The 20,605-nt window shown below is 42.3% G+C and overlaps 1 protein-coding gene across 4 annotated transcripts in view; it reads left to right on the top strand.

Annotated features, from left to right (window-relative positions):
• FRY (FRY microtubule binding protein) overlaps window positions 1-20,605 on the top strand; it is a 432,396-nt gene that overhangs the window by 237,881 nt on the left and 173,910 nt on the right. For all 4 annotated transcript variants that reach the window (XM_040979819.1, XM_040979817.1, XM_040979818.1 and 1 more), the window contains one exon: window positions 13,727-13,780. In XM_040979819.1, coding sequence (XP_040835753.1) covers window positions 13,727-13,780 — 54 coding nt within the window. The remainder of the gene's footprint in view (window positions 1-13,726; window positions 13,781-20,605) is intronic.

The raw sequence follows: 20,605 nt of genomic DNA, 5'->3' as shown, positions 1-20,605 counted from the left end.
ATATACATACATATATATTTAACTTTATTATTCATATTTCTTTCTATCCACTGCATTCTTGGTTTTTTTCAGACATTTTAATTCACAATAGTCTCTTGTGCTTTGTCTAATCAATTGCTTAACGCTTAGTGATACTTTTAAATTTGTCCTATTTTTGATTGCTAGAAGAGTTATGTTTCTCTTGTAAAATACTTTTTTGATTTTTTTTTTTATTGTGTTTTGTTCTCTTAAGTTTGTGCATTTTTTTTCATGGCTTCAGTGATCTTAAACGTATTTTCTGTCCTCTTGTAGACTACAGTTCTATTATAAAGCCATTTGAGATTCTGCTGTTCTGTTTCTGCGGGCTAAATTTGGCCTATGGTAGATGGCTTGCTGTGTACTTTGACGAGTTTTTAATGAGTTCTTTAATGGGACTTGGCTTTCTGTGAGTCTTCCTTATAGTCATGAATGTGGGATGTTTCTCTAGCATGGCTTTGTATCTTTATATTATCCTAGAATTATCACTGTTCAAGGCCAGATATTCTATTGGCATCTTGACTTGGGGATTTCTGCACCTGGCAGATGACATAGATAGAGGTCCCTACACTCTTGTAAAACATTAGCCAGTCTTTGGTTGGGGAGCTAAGGGGACAACCCTAGCTGGGTGAGGTTCCCACCAAGGGGCACGTGGGCTAGAATGGGGCCTGCATTCTAATCAGGAAACGGTTGTAGTCTCCCTTGGCACAAGCGTGGGCTGGGATTGGATGCACTGAGCCAGGCCAGACCCCAACACCCCCTGGTGTCCTGGAGGACCAGGGCAGATGTGCGATGGACTAGGCAAGGTCTCAACCCCTACTGAACCATGTATGAGCCATATGTGGGTATGGACGAGCCATGGCTGGGGTGAAACATCCAACACCAAGGACCAGTTTGGGTTAAAGGCTAGTCAGGAAAGGCCACTGTTCCTGCTAAGACAGGAGGTGAACTGAGTAGGGCTGGCTCATGGAACCCCTGGTATGCACAAAATCTGGCATTGGGAGAGGTTCTGATGGAGGAGCCTGGGCAACTCCTCTGGCAGGACACAGACCCTGTAGGTAAGCGCAAGAAACATGATAGGAAACAGCCCAGAACAGGCCATGGAAAGTTACCAACTGGCATACATTTGGCATGGGTCAAGGGAAGACCAGGCTGAATCTGTTCACGTCACCCACTGGCAAATCCAAGCTCCAGAACACTGTGGGTCAAGCCGGGTTCAGTCGCAACAAAGACCAGTGCACAATACAGAATGCCAAGGTGAGATTGCCTGTACTGGATGTGACCGCAGCACCCAACCAGCACACGTGAAAACCAGGAGGGAGGGGGCGGAGCCAGCAGGGGAATTAGGGGTGGGTCCTTTGCTAGACAGCTACTCCCAGTGGAGAGCATGAGCTGGGATGGGGGCAGACCAGACTAAGCAGGGCTACAATGCCTGTACACCTCAGGTGGACTAGATCAGGGAAAAGCCAGGCTGGGCTGATTATTCCTACTGGTGCAAACAAAATTAGAGTGGGTGAGGGTTGTCTGGGCTTAGCCACAGCATCAGCTGGCACAAACTGGCACTGGAGGCTAGTTCTGTCAAGTCAAACCACAGAACTAGCTGGAGAGTGCATAATCTGGGAGTGGGAGAGGCCTGGAAGGAAAATAGTGGGCTCCTCCCTCTTGGGTTACCACTTCCACGGGAGGCCACGAAAACCAGGACAGGGGCTGGGGTGGAATGGGGTGTGGGACAGACTGGACTACTGCTACACATACTGGCAAACCAGGGTAGGGGGGTAGGCCTGGTGGGGGTTATGTGGGTCGCTCCAACTAGGCTGCAGCTCCCACTTATTTATGCGAAGGCAGAGAATGTGCTGGGCAGCACCAGGCTGGACTGCAACACCCATTGGCTCCAGTGGAAGTCGGGGCTGAAAACAGAACCAACCCAGCAATTGCAACCACCAGCTGATCGGGGCAATGGACTGTGGCATGTTCTGTACTTGCTAGCACATACAAGAATCTGGTCTGAGAACACCTCAGATAAAGTTTCTTTGGAGATCTCCCCAATCAAAATGCTGGACTCAGAACCCTAATCAAGAAAAGAGAGAAGACAGAACAGGTCAATCAACCATCTCAGCTATATGTTGGCAGCGAAATACAGGGCAAACGGAGACTTTGTGATGGACTATGTCAATCAGTGGATTCTTCAAAGACCTCATCGTGCTTGGAGTGGCGAGATTGGCAGCGATTCATAACTGTTGAAATATGAAAACAACTGGCGCAAGAACCTCAGAGCATACCCTACAATGCGGGACCTGGGGAGGATGGAAAATTGGGTGGGCCTTCTCCCTTAATACCCCCCTTTAAACATGAAGGAAACAATATGGAAATAATGGTGTTACCCACTTTCCTGTTCTTGAGTCTTTTTACCCTAATTAGCTATGTAAAGATTGTCAATAATATAATAATAATAATAATAATAATAATAAACATTAGCCAGTCTTTTCAAATTCCCTGTGATGATTTTTTTTTCTTGTTTTTGCTTAGGATCCAGGCCGAAGCTACTTGAATATCTATTTCTTTCACTGTACTGATGGATAGGTTTTTTTTTTTTTTCTGTAGTCCAATACATCTCTGTTTAGAACCATATTTGTGGTTGGACATTTTATTTCCAATGTCCTGTTTCTCCAGTCCACAATTTCCTGCCTCCTCCTTAGAGAAGAGAAAGGCCTGCAGGATAACAAGAAAGTCCTTCCGCTGGGTGACCATTGCACTGCTCCCCTTCCTCCTCATCTTCCTTTCCCTTCATCTTTCTGGTGATTTCATTTTCTCATTTAAAAGCTTTATTTTTTTTTAATTTTTCTAATTAATTTGAAGGGCATAGAGACAGAGCAATAAAGAAACAGATAGATACCACCTTCCTAAGACCCACACACCAAATGCCTGCAGTATCCAAGACTAGAAACTGGAAGCCAGGACCTCCAGCCAGTTGTCCAAAAGCAGGAGGTGCGTTAGGGGTAGTTGGTCAAGGATCTAAATACCTAGAGGCACAAACTGCAGTCTTCCAGGATATGGACTAGCAGAAGTCTGAAACTGGGTGAACAAGAACATGACCACATGCCTGCCAATTTGGGTTGCGGTCATCCCAAACGTTTCAAGCACAGAGCCAAGTGCCTGTCCCCAAATGATGCATTTCTTTTTAAAATGTTATCATCCTATCCAATACAGCCACATGTGTATTGCATGTGAGTTTGGATTGTGTTAGTCCATCTCCTGCACAAATCCTCTGCAGAATTCTTGGATTGTTTCTCATGCAGCTAAAGCCAAGGGGAGCCTTTGTGCTATGAGAACCACGTACAAGCAGAGGTTTCAAGGACAATGGAGGGGGTCCCCAAGATAAATAAAAGGAAGAATGAGGAATTTGTCACTAATTCTTTCTCCTCAGTTCTAGTCCAGTGAGTCTTTTCCATTCCTTTCACAAAACCATTTCACACTGTTCCACGTCTTAATTGATCACAGCCTGTCCTTGTTCTACCATGCGCCTGTATGAACTTGTGGTTCTCATCTGCCACTAAACATGTATACATATGGCACTCTCTTCCTTGAATACCATTAACATCCTCACTCTGCCTTCTTGCCAAACCCCAACTCAAATACCTCATCACCTTAGTTTCTTCCCTGGTGTTCCTATAAAATCATGTTTATGTCAGTACACACTCAAATAGAACCAGAAATCTATCTGAAGTACCATCCTATTCTCTCAAACACCCTCGTTTGTTGTTTTTGGATTAATTAAAAGACTAGACACAAAATATTAAGTTTGAGGAGTAAAGGTTATGTTAATAAAACTTTCAGTTATGTGTACTTAACAGTTTATAATGTAAAATGCATTTTATGAAGATCAGGCTGAGGTTGTTTTTAAGTGGAAGCTGCAAATCGCTTGGAGGCAATATCTGTGTCTCTCTCTCACACACACACACATGCACACACACACACACACACACACACACTCTCACACCCCACATCCATGAATTGAGAGCAGTACTTTATATATCATAGATATTGTCTTTTTTAAATAAAGGAATAATTATAGGAATGAATATAATAGGAATATGGTAAATTACAGGAACCTGTGTATTTTCCAGAAGTCATCTCGCTTGCAGAGGTATGTTGATAATAACGGATTTTTGGCCTGATAATAATGGATTTTGTTCTATCCTTTGTTCTTGGCAGATGAAAGCCCTGCAATGTTCTGAGTACAGAGACATTGATTTTTCAACTTCTTGTATTTTGGCATCTGAGTATACCTCATTATTCCCTTATGTGGTCACCTGCCCTAACTCCCACCCAACTAATGAGTAGAAAATCAAGTTGAGTCTTAGTAGTCGTAGTCTCAAAATGTTCACTCTCATATCTGTGAATTTCTCTTTGTGTAGCACCTGCCACTATAGTTAAGGCACTTAGCATCTTAAAAAACTCTTCTCCAAAAACAAGACTCTCCAGAATTTCAAAATTCAAGAGCACCCATCAGTTTTGACTTTGTGGATTGAATTAATAAGAAGTAGCATAGATCATCTACACTGATCTAGGTTTGAATCTTCATTCTGCTCCTAGTGTGTGCTTCTGGAAAAATCACCTAAATGTTACTCATCACTACTTTTCTGTAAAACGGTGGCCACCACAATGCTAGTTTTTGGCACTAACATATGCGACAAATGAAGTACACATATTTACTCCCTTATCTCTTGGTTTACAAATCGTGGCTTAGTGATTCGAGGCTAGTTTAGTCTTCCATTGTCTCTGCAAAAGGCTGCAGTGGATGGTGAATCAGGAATTAGGCCAGGGATTCCATCTGGACCTAGTCATTCTCATGCTTGACAGAATCACATAGATAAAAACTGCCGTCTTCTCTTTCTGCTTTGAAACATGAAAACAGGACAAGATCTTCTTGACTTTAGGGAATGACAACAGAGTGGGAGAGGGCTGTGCTCATCTACCTCTTAATGTCCTGCAGTGTAAATCCACATTTAGGATGAAATATGGTGTGAGAATGGGGGTGGTTTTATTATTAGGATTTCTTGAGACTGATAAACCTTTGCTAATAAAAAAGAATTAATGGACGGGATGTAGGCAGGACTTTTCAGGCATTGCCACTGTGTTGGGTTTGGCTCACAGGTGTGGGCTCTCAGACACTGTGATAATTTGTACAGGTGCTGACTGTGTCATGTTGGAATGGTGGCTTAAAAATAGCACAGGGTGATCAAGCTGGCTTGCTGGCATGAAAGAACAATGGAAGAGACTTCTGTTTCAAAACAAGATTAAAAGTAAACTGGAAATAACATAACATATTTTCTTGGGTAACAAACTCTGTAGAGTGCAGGGTGCCAAATTTTGCACCACACAGCATGAATCTGTAATGAGGTATGTCATGCCGTAAGACCAACCTGTATGAACATCAGGCATGGCCAGCTGGCACACACACTGGAAGACCAAGCAATTAGCTAATGAGAGCATTACTGCATGCTAAGGTTGTTCCAGGTTCAGGAACTAATGTCTGTCGACATGCCTTTGTTCCTTGGCCCCGTGTCTCGCTCGGGCTTCCTGCTCCTCCTGGTTCTGTTACAGAATTGAGTTGAGGACACTCTTCCCATCATGCTGAAGTCCACAGGGCACTGTGCTGTTCCAATGACACTGATGGCACCACCAACAAACTTAGGATGAGTGGCTCTTTTTGTCTGATGAATTTGTGACTGTAAATCATCAGGGAGATACACACTCCCAGCAGTTTCTTCTTTTGATGTTAGACCCTCTCTGGCAATGCGAAACAGCTTGAGATTAGTAGGCACTCCACTGGCAGTGATAAGAGAGCTCACTGGATTTTGCTATGCTTTGGTTTGTTTTTGTTTAGGGACCCAGAGAGAGGTCAAGCACTTAGCCCTCCCTTTGCTTGTTACCTCGTCACGTGTGTGACTTGTCTGCAGATAACTAGCTGTGAGAAATTATCAGATCCTTCCCCCTTTGTTTTAATATTTCAGGAGTATGGCTATTGGGAACCCCGCTTTTCTGAACAATGGAAATATTAACTCTTTAGATCAAATTCAGGTCTTTATCACATGTAGGTCTTCGTGAAACCTTTCAACGATTCACTAACCTCAGCTCTTGCACAGTTCACTTGTATTTCATCATACCCACGACTATAAGTTGGTGGTTTTCTGCATTGTCATACATGCCAGTCTGCCTGTACTGAGCAAATGTTATATGCTTGTTGACTAAGGCTGTGTAAATAGCAGAACTGCCAGCCTAAATGTGTCACTGCTCCTTGGGTTCCAGTCAGCTTCCCAGAAGGGCAATCAGCTAATCTCTTTGGCCAAGCTCCTCCTTAAATAGAGGCCACTATTGCTCTGACCGACCTAATAAGGGAAATATGAAGGGAATAAAAATAATATATAGATGTAACTCCGTGTGGAGTGCAGTGATAGAATCAAATTGATGCTGTCCTGAGTGCAGAGTGAAAAGGGACTGCTCACTTGGGGAGTATTTATATCATACTGCTCTAAGTACTGGCTTCTCTTCAAATTAGATAAATAAGTACATACATAAATAAATAGCTTAAAATAGCTGTTCTTAGTAAAGCAGTTTGAACTGGCCCCTTGTTTGCTTGCTCCATAAAGACAATCCCCAGAACTCTGAAAACTCACAGAAACACAGCAGTTAGTGGGTACCGTCAGCGATAATTGTTGAACGGGTCCATTTAGCTGCCAAAGGAGGTGATGTCTCAGGTGAGCCCATAATCCGCTTGTTTTTGTACATGGTTAAGCTAGTTCCTTTTCCTTGTGATAAACGTGCTTGGAATTACGTACATTGAGAACTTTTTTTTTGTGGCTCCCAAATGAGACTTTTCAGCTGTGAAATTAGATTTTAATATACCACCATAGCAAAAGTCCAACTGAAGCTTAAAGCAGATAAACCATGAGAAAAGTATCACAAAGAAATAGAAAACATCAAAAGGGTTTTGTACTTCAATTTAATGATGTCTAGTTCATCCATGGGTAAGACAGTCATTTTGATGCCTGGTGATCTGTTTAAAAATGCAAAACTAGGTGATAATTTCCCAACTTATCATCGGTTCTGTTTGATGATTCACTTCTCTGTATAATTTGTACGGGCATCATTTTTTAATATAAAGAAAATATCTGGGCCCAGTGTAATGTTTCAGAGGCTAAGTCCTTGCCTTGCATGTGCCAGGATCCTGTATGGGCACTGGTTCATGTCTTGGCTGCTCCACCTCCCTTCCAGCTCCCTGGTTTCCAGTCTAGGAAACCAGTCAAGGATGACCCATAACCTTAGGGTCTTGCAGCTGCATGGGAGACCTGAAAGAAACTCCTGGCTCCTGGCTTCAGATTGACTCATCTCCAACCATTGCAGCCACTTGAGGAGTGACTCAGTGGATGCAAGATCTTTATCTCCCCTTCTCTCTGTAAATTTTGACTTTCCAATAAAAATAAGTAAAGCTTTAAAAAAAAAACACAGAAGATATCACTTGAAAATATATTATGTTGGTGAGAAATAAAATATAATGTGCTATAATAATAACATAACACTAAGTACTGAAGTTCAGTCCTTACCATCCCTTTGACTCATTATTGCTATTTTCATAATACTGAAAGTCATCAATAAAACTTTAGGCAGAATCTCAAATTATGATCAGTACAAGGTCATGCTGAAGAGCACTTATGATCTATATTTATGATCTATATTTTTAGATATTTATTTTATTTGAAAGAATAACAGGGAATGGGAGAGGCATAAGTAAACTGTCTTCTCTCTACTGGCTCACTCCCCATATCGCTGCAATAGCTCGGTATGGGCCAAGCCAAAACCAGGATCTAAGAGTTCCATCTTGGTTTCCTGCAGCAGTATCAGAGACCCAAGCACATAAGCCATCATCTGTGGCCTTCCTAAGCACTTTACTGTGAAGCTGGACCAGAAGTGGAGCAACCTGGACTTGAACCACAACTCCAGATTGGCACGTGGACATGGAGTGGCTGATTAACTTGCTGCCTCACAACACTGGCTCCTCTTAGATATTCTTTGATGTCACTTAGATATGTAATCAGAATATCCCAAGTTAAAATATTTCTTGGAAGATACAATTCCATTTGATATTTCCTGATTGCTTTGGAAATGTCTACTTTCATTTCACAAAGTTGTGTTTACAGATTGAAGGGGGGTAGGATTAGAATGTTCTAGTAAGTTTTCCAAGAATGAGTCAGCCCTGTGGCATATATCTAAGCGGAAAGACTAGCCTACGGAGGCCACAGAGAAAGTATGCCTGAAAAAGTGGGAGAACAGGTGGGAGGCGGTGTGACTTGTGGGAGAAGACGGCGGATGTCAGCTAGCAGTAAGACGCCAGTGAAGATGAAACATCGGAGAGCCTGGGTTCAGTTCCTTGCTCTTGCGCCTGATGCGAGTGTCCTGGTAATGTAGGCTCTGCAAGGCTACAGGTGATGGCTCAACTGCTTGTGCCACCACAGCCCTGGTGTTTGGGGGTATGTATGCAGCCAACCAGCAGATGAGAGCAAGCACACTCACTCTCACTGTATCTCATCTCTGTGCCTTATTTAAAAAAAAAAAATGGGAAGGCATATTGGTGACTAGCATTGCTGAAGCTGAAAATCCAGGAAGGGAAAAGTGCTATAAACTGTCCACCAAATCTGTCACTTGAAAATTTATCAGGGTCTGCTCCTGGCTGTGTGGCCTAGTGGCTAAAGTTCTTGCCTTGCATGCGCCAGGATCCCATATGGGTGCTGGTTCTAATCCCAGCAGCTTCACTTTCCATCCAGCTCTCTGCTTGTGGCCTGGGAAAGCAGTCGAGGATGGCCCGAAGCTTTGGGACCCTGCACCCGTGTGGGAGACCTGGAGGAAGCTCCTGGCTACTGGCTTCGGATCCGCACAGCACCTGCCCTTGCGCTCACTTGGGGAGTGAATCAACAGACGGAAGATCTTTCTATTTTTCCTCCTCTCTATATAATCTGACTTTGTAATAAAAATAAAATAAATCTTAAAAAAAGTAAAATTCATGAGGGTCTTTAAGGAGGCTATTTTTTACTGGTGAGAGAAGAACCATGTTGTGAGTGGTTGCAGAAAGCACAGCGGAGACAAGTGTAGGTCATTCACTGAAGGACTGAATTTGAGGAGAGCTGGATAGGAAGTAAAGCCAGGGGTGGGGGTTTAGCCAACCAAGGCATCATGGTAAGGTGGTTTAAATGTGTTGACAGCTGAGAGGCAGACAGGAGGGGACAGGAGTTAGGCTGCACACAATGGGAGGGAGGACCTGCTGCTGGAGCATCATGCCAAAGGAGTCAGTAGAGGACCGCTTTACTGCCAGTGTGCTCGCAGTTTGTGCAGTGCATGCAGCAGGCACAGGGGGCTAACATTGGAAATTCTGTGATGCTGACATTGTGATACAGCAGGTTAAACTTTGGCCTGTGATGTAGTCATCCCATACAGAAGCCAGTTCAAGTCCTGGCTGCTCTGCTTCCCATCCAGGCCCCTGCTAATACTCCTGGGACAGCAGTGGAAGAAGACCCAAGTCTTTAGGCCCTCTGACACTCCTGATTTTGACCTGGAATGGCCCTGACCATTGTGGCCATTTGTAGAGTGAACCAGCAGATGGAAGATATCTGCTATTCCCCTGTCTCTTTCAACCTGCTCTTCAAATAAATAAAATAAATATTGATTAAAATTAATGGTACTTTATATCCAAAAGAAAGGAATATAGTCCAAACACAAACTAGTGAAAGTGCTATCTCAAACTCCTTGGTGAGTGCTATAATTCATTGTTTTCCTTGCTTGCTTTTTTATTAACTTTTTAAAAGATTTATTGATTTTTGTTGGAAAAGTAGATTTACAGAGAGAAGGGGAGTCAGAGAGAAAGATCTTTCATCTGCTGGTTCAATCCCCAAGTAGCTGCAATGGCCGGAACTGAGCCAACCTGAAGCCAGAAGCCAGGAACCTCTTGTGCGTCTCCCACATGGATACAGGGTACCAAGGCTTTAGGCTGTCCTCAACTGCTTTCCCAGACCACAAACAGCTGGATGGGAAGTGGAGCAGGTAGGACATGAACTGGAGCCCATATAGAATCTCAGTTCATGCAAAGTGAGAACTTTAGCTGGTAGGCTACTGCACAATCTTCACATTTCATATCACAGCAGCATCTTAAGTGCTACTACCTTTAGTTTATCAGAAATACTCTCTATTATTCTTATGATGTAAGTTTTTCTCTCTGTGTTGTGAGTGAAAATCAGCATGCTTTGCTCTGATTACAGATATTTATTTTAGTAATGAACTGAAACAAAAGAGAATCTATTTATCAGTTTCTTCAAACATCCTTTATGGAAGAATCTTCAAGGGTTGTAACAGCAGTTGGCTGTTAGTTATTGGGTGATTGTTCATTAGCTATTAAGAGGAACCTGGCCTTTAGTTTACCTGTGGACCAACTGAGGCAGGTTTGGTAGGGACCCAGTCAACGTGAGTGGAGGATGTTTTCAAGATGGCTTATACCTCTCGATCCCTAAGAGCTTCTTCTGTCTTCAAAGTTGAGTCAAGGCTGACACAACTGATTGAAAAAAGATACATATGCCCAGTATTTTTTTATTTACATTTTTATATATGTATTTGAAAGGCAGAGAGTCAGCTAGACAGACAGAGCTCCCACCCACTGGTTTACTTTCAAAATGCCCCCAACAGTTGGAACTGGGTTTGGGCTGAAGTGGAGAACTCAGTCCAGGTCTCCCAGGTGAGTGGTAGGAACCCAAGTACTTGGTGTCACTGCTGCCTCCCAAAGTCTGCATTAGGAAATGGTTGGCTGGAGGCAAAAGCCAGGGGCAGGTGCAGAACCCATGCACTTTGAAATGGGATTCTGGTGTTCTCACTGCCCTAAGCCGCATTTTTCTTTGGTTCCAGCTGAAATAGGGCACCCACAGCTTAGTTCTAGATGAAACACCTAAATGTCATTCCAGCAGTTGGATCCACCGAGCTCTGCTGTCTGATGAGGTAGGGCAAGTTCACGGGGCAGTTTCCTCCCGTGTTCTGCGGAACAAAGAACACCAACCACAGTAGCTCCATTCTGAAATTCTTTGTTCACAACTCAGACCATACATGTATAGAGTTTCACTGTCGATGATATCAAAACCCTCAGTTAATTATCTGTAAACATGTTCGTAGCGTCAAATGCACTGTGTAGTCTACAGCCTGGAGAAGTTCAGTGTGGCTGATTGGCTGTTGTTTTTTTCTTGATTGACTTTACAGCCACTTCACCATTAAATTAAAAGGTTTCCTCTAAATTACACATTACAAATTAAAGTCACAGTAGTAATGTAAAGCTTTTCTTTTTCTTCAGAAGGGCAATTACTCTTTATTATTTGTTTTCCTGTTTGCTGTAAGAGAACTTTTTGGGTACCCTTTGAAGCTCCCAGAAAGCTGGGGTTAAATTTTAATTTTAGTGGAAGTATGCTTGGCCCCACAAACATACCTGGAAGTTAGGTTCAGCTTCTGACCATTGTGAGAGAGGTAACACATTTCATCCTAGGCAATTCCGATAATGGTGTGAAAAGAAACTCATCATAGCAATGGCAATCAGTTACTGAAGGCTTTACCACCATTGGGCTGTGAGGGTGTGCTTTATCCTACCCAAGAGATAACTGAGAGAGAGATTAAGTGAGGTCTGTATGATGTAAATGAAGCAAGGTAGAGACTTTCAAGAGAGAAAGCTAAAGGCCCTCCCAAGTCAAAGGGAAAGTTAAAGGGCAGCCTGGCCTAATGGGTGATTGTGAATATATGCACAACCTTAGAGCAACCCTATGGCCTAAAAGGACCTTTTTTTTTTTTTTTTTTTTTTTTTTGCTTGCGATATTGCTTGTACATTGCTTTTAGTCCTGCACCAAATTTTGGGTGAGAATTAAGTTTCACAGCAAAGTCAAAAATACAATAGAAGTTCTTGTGAAAGGTCAGTTGAGGTTTTCTAATGTAAACAAAGCTGTGATGATAAGGCAGAATGCTTTCTGTAGACCTTTGTCAGTCTCACATTACCTGTGCAAAGAGTTAAACGTAGGACAAAGTGAAATCCCATGCTGAAACTTCACTAGTTACAGCTAGTAAATGTGTGATTGGGAGGTTGTCTCTTAGCACCAATCCAGTGAGTAGATTCTATTTGGTTTCTAAATACAAAGACTTTGGGCATTATGTTTCTTGCAAATTTGCAAAATATGTCAAGTCCCAAGGTAAATAATTTTTTAAAATCTTCAAATAAACTCCCTAATTTTTTTTATTATGTAGTTTTCATTGAAAGCACAAGGTTCTTTTTTCTTTTGTTTTTTTTTTTTGCAATTGGCAAAACTATATGTAATTATGGCATGCTTTTTTTTTCATTTTTGTACACATTGGAGTGAATAAACCAAGTTGATTAAAATGTCAATCAGCTCATGTATAAAGGAAAGAAAAACAGTTAAAATCTATTTCCTTAGCAATTTTCAAATATACAGTAAGCATTATTCTATGTAGGCTACTATGAGAAGTTTCCAGAAGCCAGGTAATTTGTGAAGAAAAGAAATATGTTGTTCTCAGTGTTGGAGTCTTGGTATCCCATATGAAGGCACCTACCAGTACGGTGAGCGTGTGCCGAGGGCCGGTGCCTCAAAGAGAGAGCTTCATTAGTGTATCTACCTGCTCGAGGGGCAAACAGCCACCGTAAGGCCTCTTGGCCTCTTCTCAAAGGGCACCAATTCCATCCATGAGAATTCTGCCCTCATGATCGATTGCCCTTCCATGGTCTCTACTTTCTAACACCATCACTTTAGCAAACAGGAATTTTCAAGACATGTTCACACTGTGTTATACAATAAATCTCAAAAACATATTTCTCTTTTCAGCTAAAACTCTGTACCCTTTGACCATCCACCACCCCTACCACCAACGGTCTATGGTAACCACCATTCTGTGCTGCTGTGGATTGGATTTTTTCAATCCCACAAATGAAATTTTGTATAGTATGTATCTCTCTTTGCCAGGCTTTGTATCAGAACCTCCACTTTGTCCATGCTGTCAAGAATGACAGTATTTCCTTAAAAAAAAAAAAAAAAGGCTGACTAGTATTCTATTGTGCAGTTAAGTGACATTTTGCTTATCCATTCATCCAGAAATGCACACTTAATATGCCTATTGTGAATAAAACTTTAATGGGCTTGTACATGCAGCTATCTTTTTACTATGTTTCATTTCCTTTTAAGTAACATTGCTGAATCATGTTAGTGCTACTTTTAGTTTCTTGTGTAACCCCTATTCTGTTTTCCATAATGAAAATCGCTAATTTACATTCCCACCGTATAAATAGTACTGTTTCCTCCACAGCCTTGCCAACACTTGTCGTCTTTGTTTTTGCTTTTATTGGTAAGTCATTTTGATGGGTATGAGATCATATCTTACTGCATTTTTAACTTGCATTTCCCTGAGTGTTATTTCCTTAATGTTTTTGAAACACTTATACATGTTAACATCACGAATCTTAGCAGTAATGATCTGACACTGTATGCTAAGGTCAGACTAGCAAAGGAAGAATTTCTCACACGTTTAAAAACAGTTGCCTCCTCATTTCATAAATACAGAAATGAATAAGAACAATTACATCAAACAGACAATGTTTCAGAGCCTGTAACATTTTCTTTTTTCTTCCTAGGAAAAGCCTTTGACGAAATCTCTACAACGTGGAGAAGACCCCCAGTTTGATCAAGTACGTGATGTGTTATGTGTGTGTTGTGTCCTGGTTCTTATTTATTTTGATGTGCGCAGAAGACAAGATGTGGCTTGCAGTTGTGCTGGTGAATGTCCTCAAAGAGAACAGTAGTAGATGGCCTAAAATATGTTCCTGGGCTCCGTGCAATGGCTCAGCAGCCACTTGCTCCACTTGCAAGGACCAGGATCCCATGTGGATATCAGTTTGTGTCCCACCTGTTCCACTTCCCATCCAGCTCTCTGTTTATGGCCTGGGAAAGCAGAGGAGGATGGCCCAAAGCCTTCAGACCCTGCACCCACATGGGAGACTCAGAAGAGGCTCCTGGCTCCTGGCTTTGAACCAGTTCAGCTCCAACCATTGTTGGCTGGTGCAGCCATGTGGGGAGTGACTCAGAGAATGGAAGATTTCTCTGTCTTTCCCTCTGTCTCTGTAATTCTGACGTTCAAGTTGCATAAACAGATCTTTTTTTAAAAAATCCAGATGACCTTCAATTATTTAAGAGTTCATAATGCTGTGAAAGAGAGGCTATCTCAACCATAATTTATAAAACAGTAAAAAATCTTAGATTCGAAACAAGAATGTAACATGAACAGACCAATTTAGGATGATGAATACAATGAAAGAGACTTGAAAACCAGTCAGGACTAATAATGGAATCCTTATCTACCTACTAGAATAGGTAGTAAACACAACAAATCAGGATCTGATAGATAATATTTGAAAGTCTTGAGGAAGGTTTGAGGTCTGTGTATAAGAATGAGGGATAACAGGGCAAGAGGAGGTGATGATGTACCCACTGCAGCTGATGACCAAGAAGAAAATTTAAACCACCTTGAGTAGTTCTGTGGCCTGTTCTGCCTTGATGATTTATTATGGTCTCTTGAAAAATACACAGCATATAGGCCTTTGAACTTGACTTGAGTATGAGATGCAAGGAAGATATCTCAGCTTTGTGTGACCTAGAAATACTACCCTATTCTACAGAGTCAAGATCGTCTGCATTGTTTATTCCTCTGTTCCCTGGGAGAGACCTCAGAAGTTCATATCAGGCCAGCCCTCCAACACCTCTGTGGCTGCAGACCTGCTCTCCTCTTTCTGGTAGAGCTGCCTGTTTCTAGAACACTGCTGAAATGGAGGCTGGGCCTCATCTCTGTGTCACAGGGCTTGCTTCGCTAGTCACACTGTTAGTTGCTATGGTTACATGTCAGTAGCTGGAGTGGTCAGAGATGTGTACAGATGGTGTACGATGCTTGGGGTCACCATTTTAGAACTATGGCATGTTGCAGCTCTCTCCGCTCTCTTTAGGAATATAAAGGTGTATTATCTATCTCCTATATGTTTCCACTATTTTCTATCCGTTGCCTTTTTGTTCTATTATCATTGCCCTTGCCTCCAAAAAAAAAGTTTTCTTAATTGTTCTCCAATATAGTGTACCTCTTTTTTTTATTATTATCTGAGAAAATAATTCTAAATTTTATAATCATGGGTAACCATTATTCCTAAATAATTAGGCTTCAATGCAATTTCTGAATTTTTGTTCGGCCTTTAATTCTGCATCTCAGCATTGTGAAAAAGAGCTAGCCTTCAGAATTAGATGTTCCTGGGTTTAGGTTCCTATTTGGGCACCTCATTGGCTAGATTCCCATTAACCTTGCAGCTTAAAGAGTTGCCTGTGACCCTGCAGCATCAGACTCACCTGAGGACTAGGTAGGCCCAGCACCACGCAACCAGCAGCTTAACAAGACCCACAGGTGACTCCAGATCTAGCTTTAGGTTTGAGAGGCACAGCCGTGTTACCTGTAGAAGCTTCAGCAGGAAACCAGTAGTGAGGGGTCACTGAGAGCTTTCAGGAAAGGCACAGCAAATTGCCCTCTGGTTACTAAATCATAAATTCACAGAACCTACAAAAGGTACCTCGCTTTTGGCCATACACTGAGGCCCAGACTGAGATGAAGCTTGAAGTTGGTTCACCTGTGGATTCCATGAAAATGAAGGCAGCAAAGGAGCTTTCAAGTGTGTCGGCTGTGGTTTGAATGTGTCGTGCTGAAAATTCAGGTGTTGCTCATGGAATGGCAGTAAGACACGAGGTCTGTAAGGGGTAATTAGGCCCAGGTGATGGCTTGCATGTAAATGAGACAGGGTACGGTTGTAAAAGGGCTCGCAGAAGCAAGTGGGTCCTTTTGACTCTGCCTTGTGAAGACGCATTACTCTGGAGGTGGAAACAGGACCTCGGTAGAGAGTGAACCCAAGTCAGCCTGCACTTCTGAGCCTCCAAACCTGTAAGTTTACGTTCTTCATAAATTACCTGGCCCCGGGTCACTCGTTACAGAGGCACAAAACCAGTCATGGTGGTGCCCTTCCGCTGTTTCAACCAATGAATTATAAGAATTGTGTTACTCCTAGTCACTTGCCCTTAACAAAATCATGCGACTTCTCTTGTTCTGATCAGTAGAATTTTAATCTGGAATTCTGTAGGAGTTTGTGTTTGGGAAAGCGCACACTGGAGAGTCTACGTTGGTACAGACTCCGTGTGGTAGGAGCGATTCCATACCCCAGGAGCAGACCTCATATACTAGGAGCTTTTCTTTTTCTTCGGAAGGGCAATTACTCTTTATTATTTGTTTTCCTGTTTGCTGTAAGAGAACTTTTTGGGTACCCTTTGAAGCTCCCAGAAAGCTAGGGTTAAAGTTTTGGTTAGTGGAGGTATGCTTGGCCCCACGAACATACCTGGAAGTTAGGTTCAGCTTCTGACCATTATGAGAGAGGTAACACATTTCATCCTAGGCAATTCCGATAATGGTGTGAAAAGAAACTCATCATAGCAATGGCAATCAGTTACTGAAGGCTTTACCACCATTGGGCTGTGAGGGTGTGCTTTATCCTACCCAAGAGATAACTGAGAGAGAGATTAAGTGAGGTCTGTATGATGTAAATGAAGCAAGGTAGAGACTTTCAAGAGAGAAAGCTAAAGGCCCTCCCAAGTCAAAGGGGAAGTTAAAGGGCAGCCTGGCCTAATGGGTGATTGTGAATATATGCACAACCTTAGAGCAACCCTATGGCCTAAAAGGACCTTTTTTTTTTTTTTTTTTTTTTGCTTGCGATATTGCTTGTACATTGCTTTTAGTCCTGCACCAAATTTTGGGTGAGAATTAAGTTTCACAGCAAAGTCAAAAATACAATAGAAGTTCTTGTGAAAGGTCAGTTGAGGTTTTCTAATGTAAACAAAGCTGTGATGATAAGGCAGAATGCTTTCTGTAGACCTTTGTCAGTCTCACATTACCTGTGCAAAGAGTTAAACATAGGACAAAAATTTGTGTCATTCAAGGAGAAGCAAAGGGCAACTAAGGTTTTAAACCACAATTTGGAGCTATTTCCATTTAAATCAACAAATTCTCAGTTTCAGAAGCATGCTCGGATCACTTTTAAGAATTAGTTTCTGTCCTCCAGAAATTCTGTTACAGATGGAAGAGAGATTCGTCTGGAACACTATGATGTAAACCCTAACATGTAAGTAGGTGTTTATGCTCCGGTAATCAGATAAGTTAACGCTTTAATGCTAGGAAGATGAATTAGCTTGAGTCACAAGTAAGCAGATCCACCAGATTTAAAATTTACCTGGGGGCAGGTCTTAGGCACAGCACATCCCATACTGCAATGCCTGGCTCGAGTTCCAGCTCGACCTCTGATCCAGATTCCTGCTAATGTGTCCCTTGAGAAGTACCCAACACAGCTAAGTACTTTGTACCACTCACATGGGGATTCCTGGCTGGAGCTCCAGGCTCCTGCCTTGGTGGTTGCATGCATTCTGAGAGTGAATCAAAAGATGGAGGATGTCTCTCGTTGGGTCACTCTAGCATTATCTTTCAAATGAATTAATTAAAAACTAAATAGAAATATTTGTTAGGAACAGACATTTGGCCAAGCAGTTAAGGTTTTTATATCCCACATTGAAGCATGTTGATTCTGTTTTCAGTCCTGGCTCTTGACTCCAGCTTCCTGCTAATGTGCACACTGGATTGTAACAATGATGGCTCAAGTAATTAGATTTTTCTGCCCATGTTAGAGGCCTGGATAATGCTCTCATCTCTACTCCTGCTCTCCACACAACTGCCATTGTGAGCAGTGAATGGTCAGATGAGAGCTCAATAATAATAAAATATACATTCTGTGTAGATGAACATGATGTGGTCCAGGGTATATTGAAGAGGAGGGCTCTGGGTGGATAAAGGAGAAGTTGAAAGTGAGAAAGAACAGAATATAGAGGAGTCACTGGCAGAGAGGTGAACTGGAGCTCATTGCAGCAAGTCCTAGGGGCCAGCTTCTGCCTAGACACAGGTGAGGAGCTCAGCTAATAAAGAAATTGACCTGCAGGGGAGGCAGCTGAAGGAAGGCTCTGCATCAGTTTATATGTTCTGAATTTTCAAGAGAAATAACTGAGACTCATCTGTTTTTGTGGTCACTCAGAGTGGAGCAAATGAATAAAGACAAAGAAACTGAAAGAATTTAGAATCAAGAGATGGGATCCACAAAAGAGTGGCCAGAAAAAGGAGAACCCTAGGAAGAGGCTGTGTCAGGCAACAGTGGCCCAGCTGGTAAAAGAACCTAGCAACAGGTACAGGTACTTAGGAGCTCATCAGAAGCCAGCTTGGAGAAAGCCTTTCTGGTCACTGAGGTGTGGAATGCCTTCTCACTATGGATAGATGGCTGTTAGCTGGACACATGCTTTCACAGGAAAGTTACCATGCCCTGTTGTGACTGGCAGCACTTGAGGAGTAAGTGTCACAGCATAGTCATGGCCCCAGGTCTGGGGATGAGCTCCCTATCTCTGGTCTGTGGAGAGCGAGCTGTGAATGAAAGGCAGGTTGCACTCATCACTTTCCTTCCAGTGGTTATCTTCCAATTAGCACATTTTGCAGACTTCTTTTTTCCGTGTAAAGCCTGAGGCATTGTATTACATTCTCCAGAGGAAAAGTGCCCTCTCTCTGAATGTGGACTTGAGTGGGTGGTGATCAAAAACAGCTCCAACAGCAACCTAACTCAACCTCAATGGAAAGTAACACTTTAACCCTTTCCAGAGGGCGGTGACAATGCCTGCCTGGTAAGGGATGAGTCTGAGGAAGATTCTGGCTGTTGAACAAATAGTTACTGTACTGTTCATGTATTTTCCAGCTACATGCGTGTGCTGTCTGATTTCTGTGCCCTTGGAATCATACCTTGCCTTATATAATGAGGAATTTAAATCCATGTGAGGAATCCTTAACCTGAAATGCTTGAAATTGGGTGTATTGCAGATCTAGTTTTCTTTTTTTGTTTTTTTTGGGTTTTTTTTGCTTTTTTTTTTTTAGGATTTCAGATATTTCCATACACATATGAAACATTTTGGGGATGGGACATCTTATGAGATGTTTCTAAAATTCTAAAAATTTTATAAAATTTTTAGCTTTCAATAAGAATCAGATTTTTTATTTTAAATTCTCATATTAGGGCTGTTCAATCAGAATAATTTTATAGTATGTATTTTATGTATTTTCCTGTGAAAAGTATTTCTCCAACTCTGTGTCTTAAAATGGTCTCATATTTTGAGGGGAAGTTACTTTCTCTTTGCAAAGTGAAATACTATTAGTTCCCAGAGAAGCTTGTACTATAACAATCATCTCCGATGGGTTGTCTTGCTATGCTGTACACAGGGAGAAGCCACTGGAGGCTAAGTCAGCTGCACTGTAGGATCCTGGGCAGGAAAACCCCTCATGGGGAACCTGGTAACTTATGCTATTTGCTTAACAGATTTCAAGAGGGGAACAAAAGTCCATTGGCTAGCCATTGAATTGGTCCCTGATGATGTTTCAGGTAAAGGTATGAATAGTCTGTGACAAGAAAAAAAAAAGTGGGATTTAAAGATCAAGAGTAGTTGGCAGAGAGGCAGGAAGCAGAAGCATTGCTACTACAATGCATTGGAGTTAGAGGAGATGGGGAGACCAGGCATAGGTACATGGTGTGTTTCGTGGAACCCTCCTGCATAGATGGCCCCAGCTTATAGCACTTCCACTGATCAGTTTCCAGCTTTACTTTGATGAGAAAGCAGTACATGTTCTGTGCCCTTACACACTTCGAATGTTGACCTTATTCTTTTCCCTGGGCCTAGGGCTGTGTGGTCTGGTCCTCTCCTGTGATGCTGGGAGGAGGAGCAGCTGCAGCTACAATTACAAGCTGATATAATCAGCGCTTTGCAGCCCGAGAGTGCTAGGATGTGGTGTGGAGTAGGTTAAGGGTAGGAAGAGCACTTGTGTTTTCATCTTCCAGCATCTTCTGCTTTCAGCAGATTTGTCAGGAACTAACCCCATGGCTAGGCACAGAGCCTCTGTACTGAATGAAATACGGGAGCTTCATGCTATACCGTCCTGCCAACAATTATGTCCACATTGCCCATGTAAAATTAACACATTTTTTCCAGCGTGGTTGAGCTTCCTGAGAGTCTGACATGAGGATGAGTCAGATATATTACAGTAATTGGTTTTATTCAAGTGGTGGAGTCTGGTTCCAGAATAGGCACAAAAGTTGCTATGCCATACTAAGTGTCTCTTTCCATTAGCCTTGAAGTGAGCGGTTGCCTGCAGCAAACAGAGGAGCCAGGTGTTCACTGCTTTTTGCGTATGAGCCGAGGATAAGACTCCTATCACTCGGCAGCATCTTTGGATAGCATTTGGAAGGCTCCGGGAAGAAGGCACTGTGTTTCCATCTGCAGAAGGCGTAAAAGAGTGGAAACACAAACTCAGTGGAGAGCGTTCTAATGAAAGCACCTGTGGCTTGTGCTTGGCTGGTGTA

The sequence above is a fragment of the Ochotona curzoniae genome, unplaced genomic scaffold (assembly GCF_017591425.1).
Source record: "Ochotona curzoniae isolate NIBS_2020 unplaced genomic scaffold, NIBS_Ocur_1.0 contig_3332, whole genome shotgun sequence".
NCBI classification, from domain to species: domain Eukaryota; kingdom Metazoa; phylum Chordata; class Mammalia; order Lagomorpha; family Ochotonidae; genus Ochotona; species Ochotona curzoniae.
The sequence above is the reverse complement of the archived record's forward strand: the minus strand, read 5'-3'. Positions and strand labels throughout refer to the sequence as shown.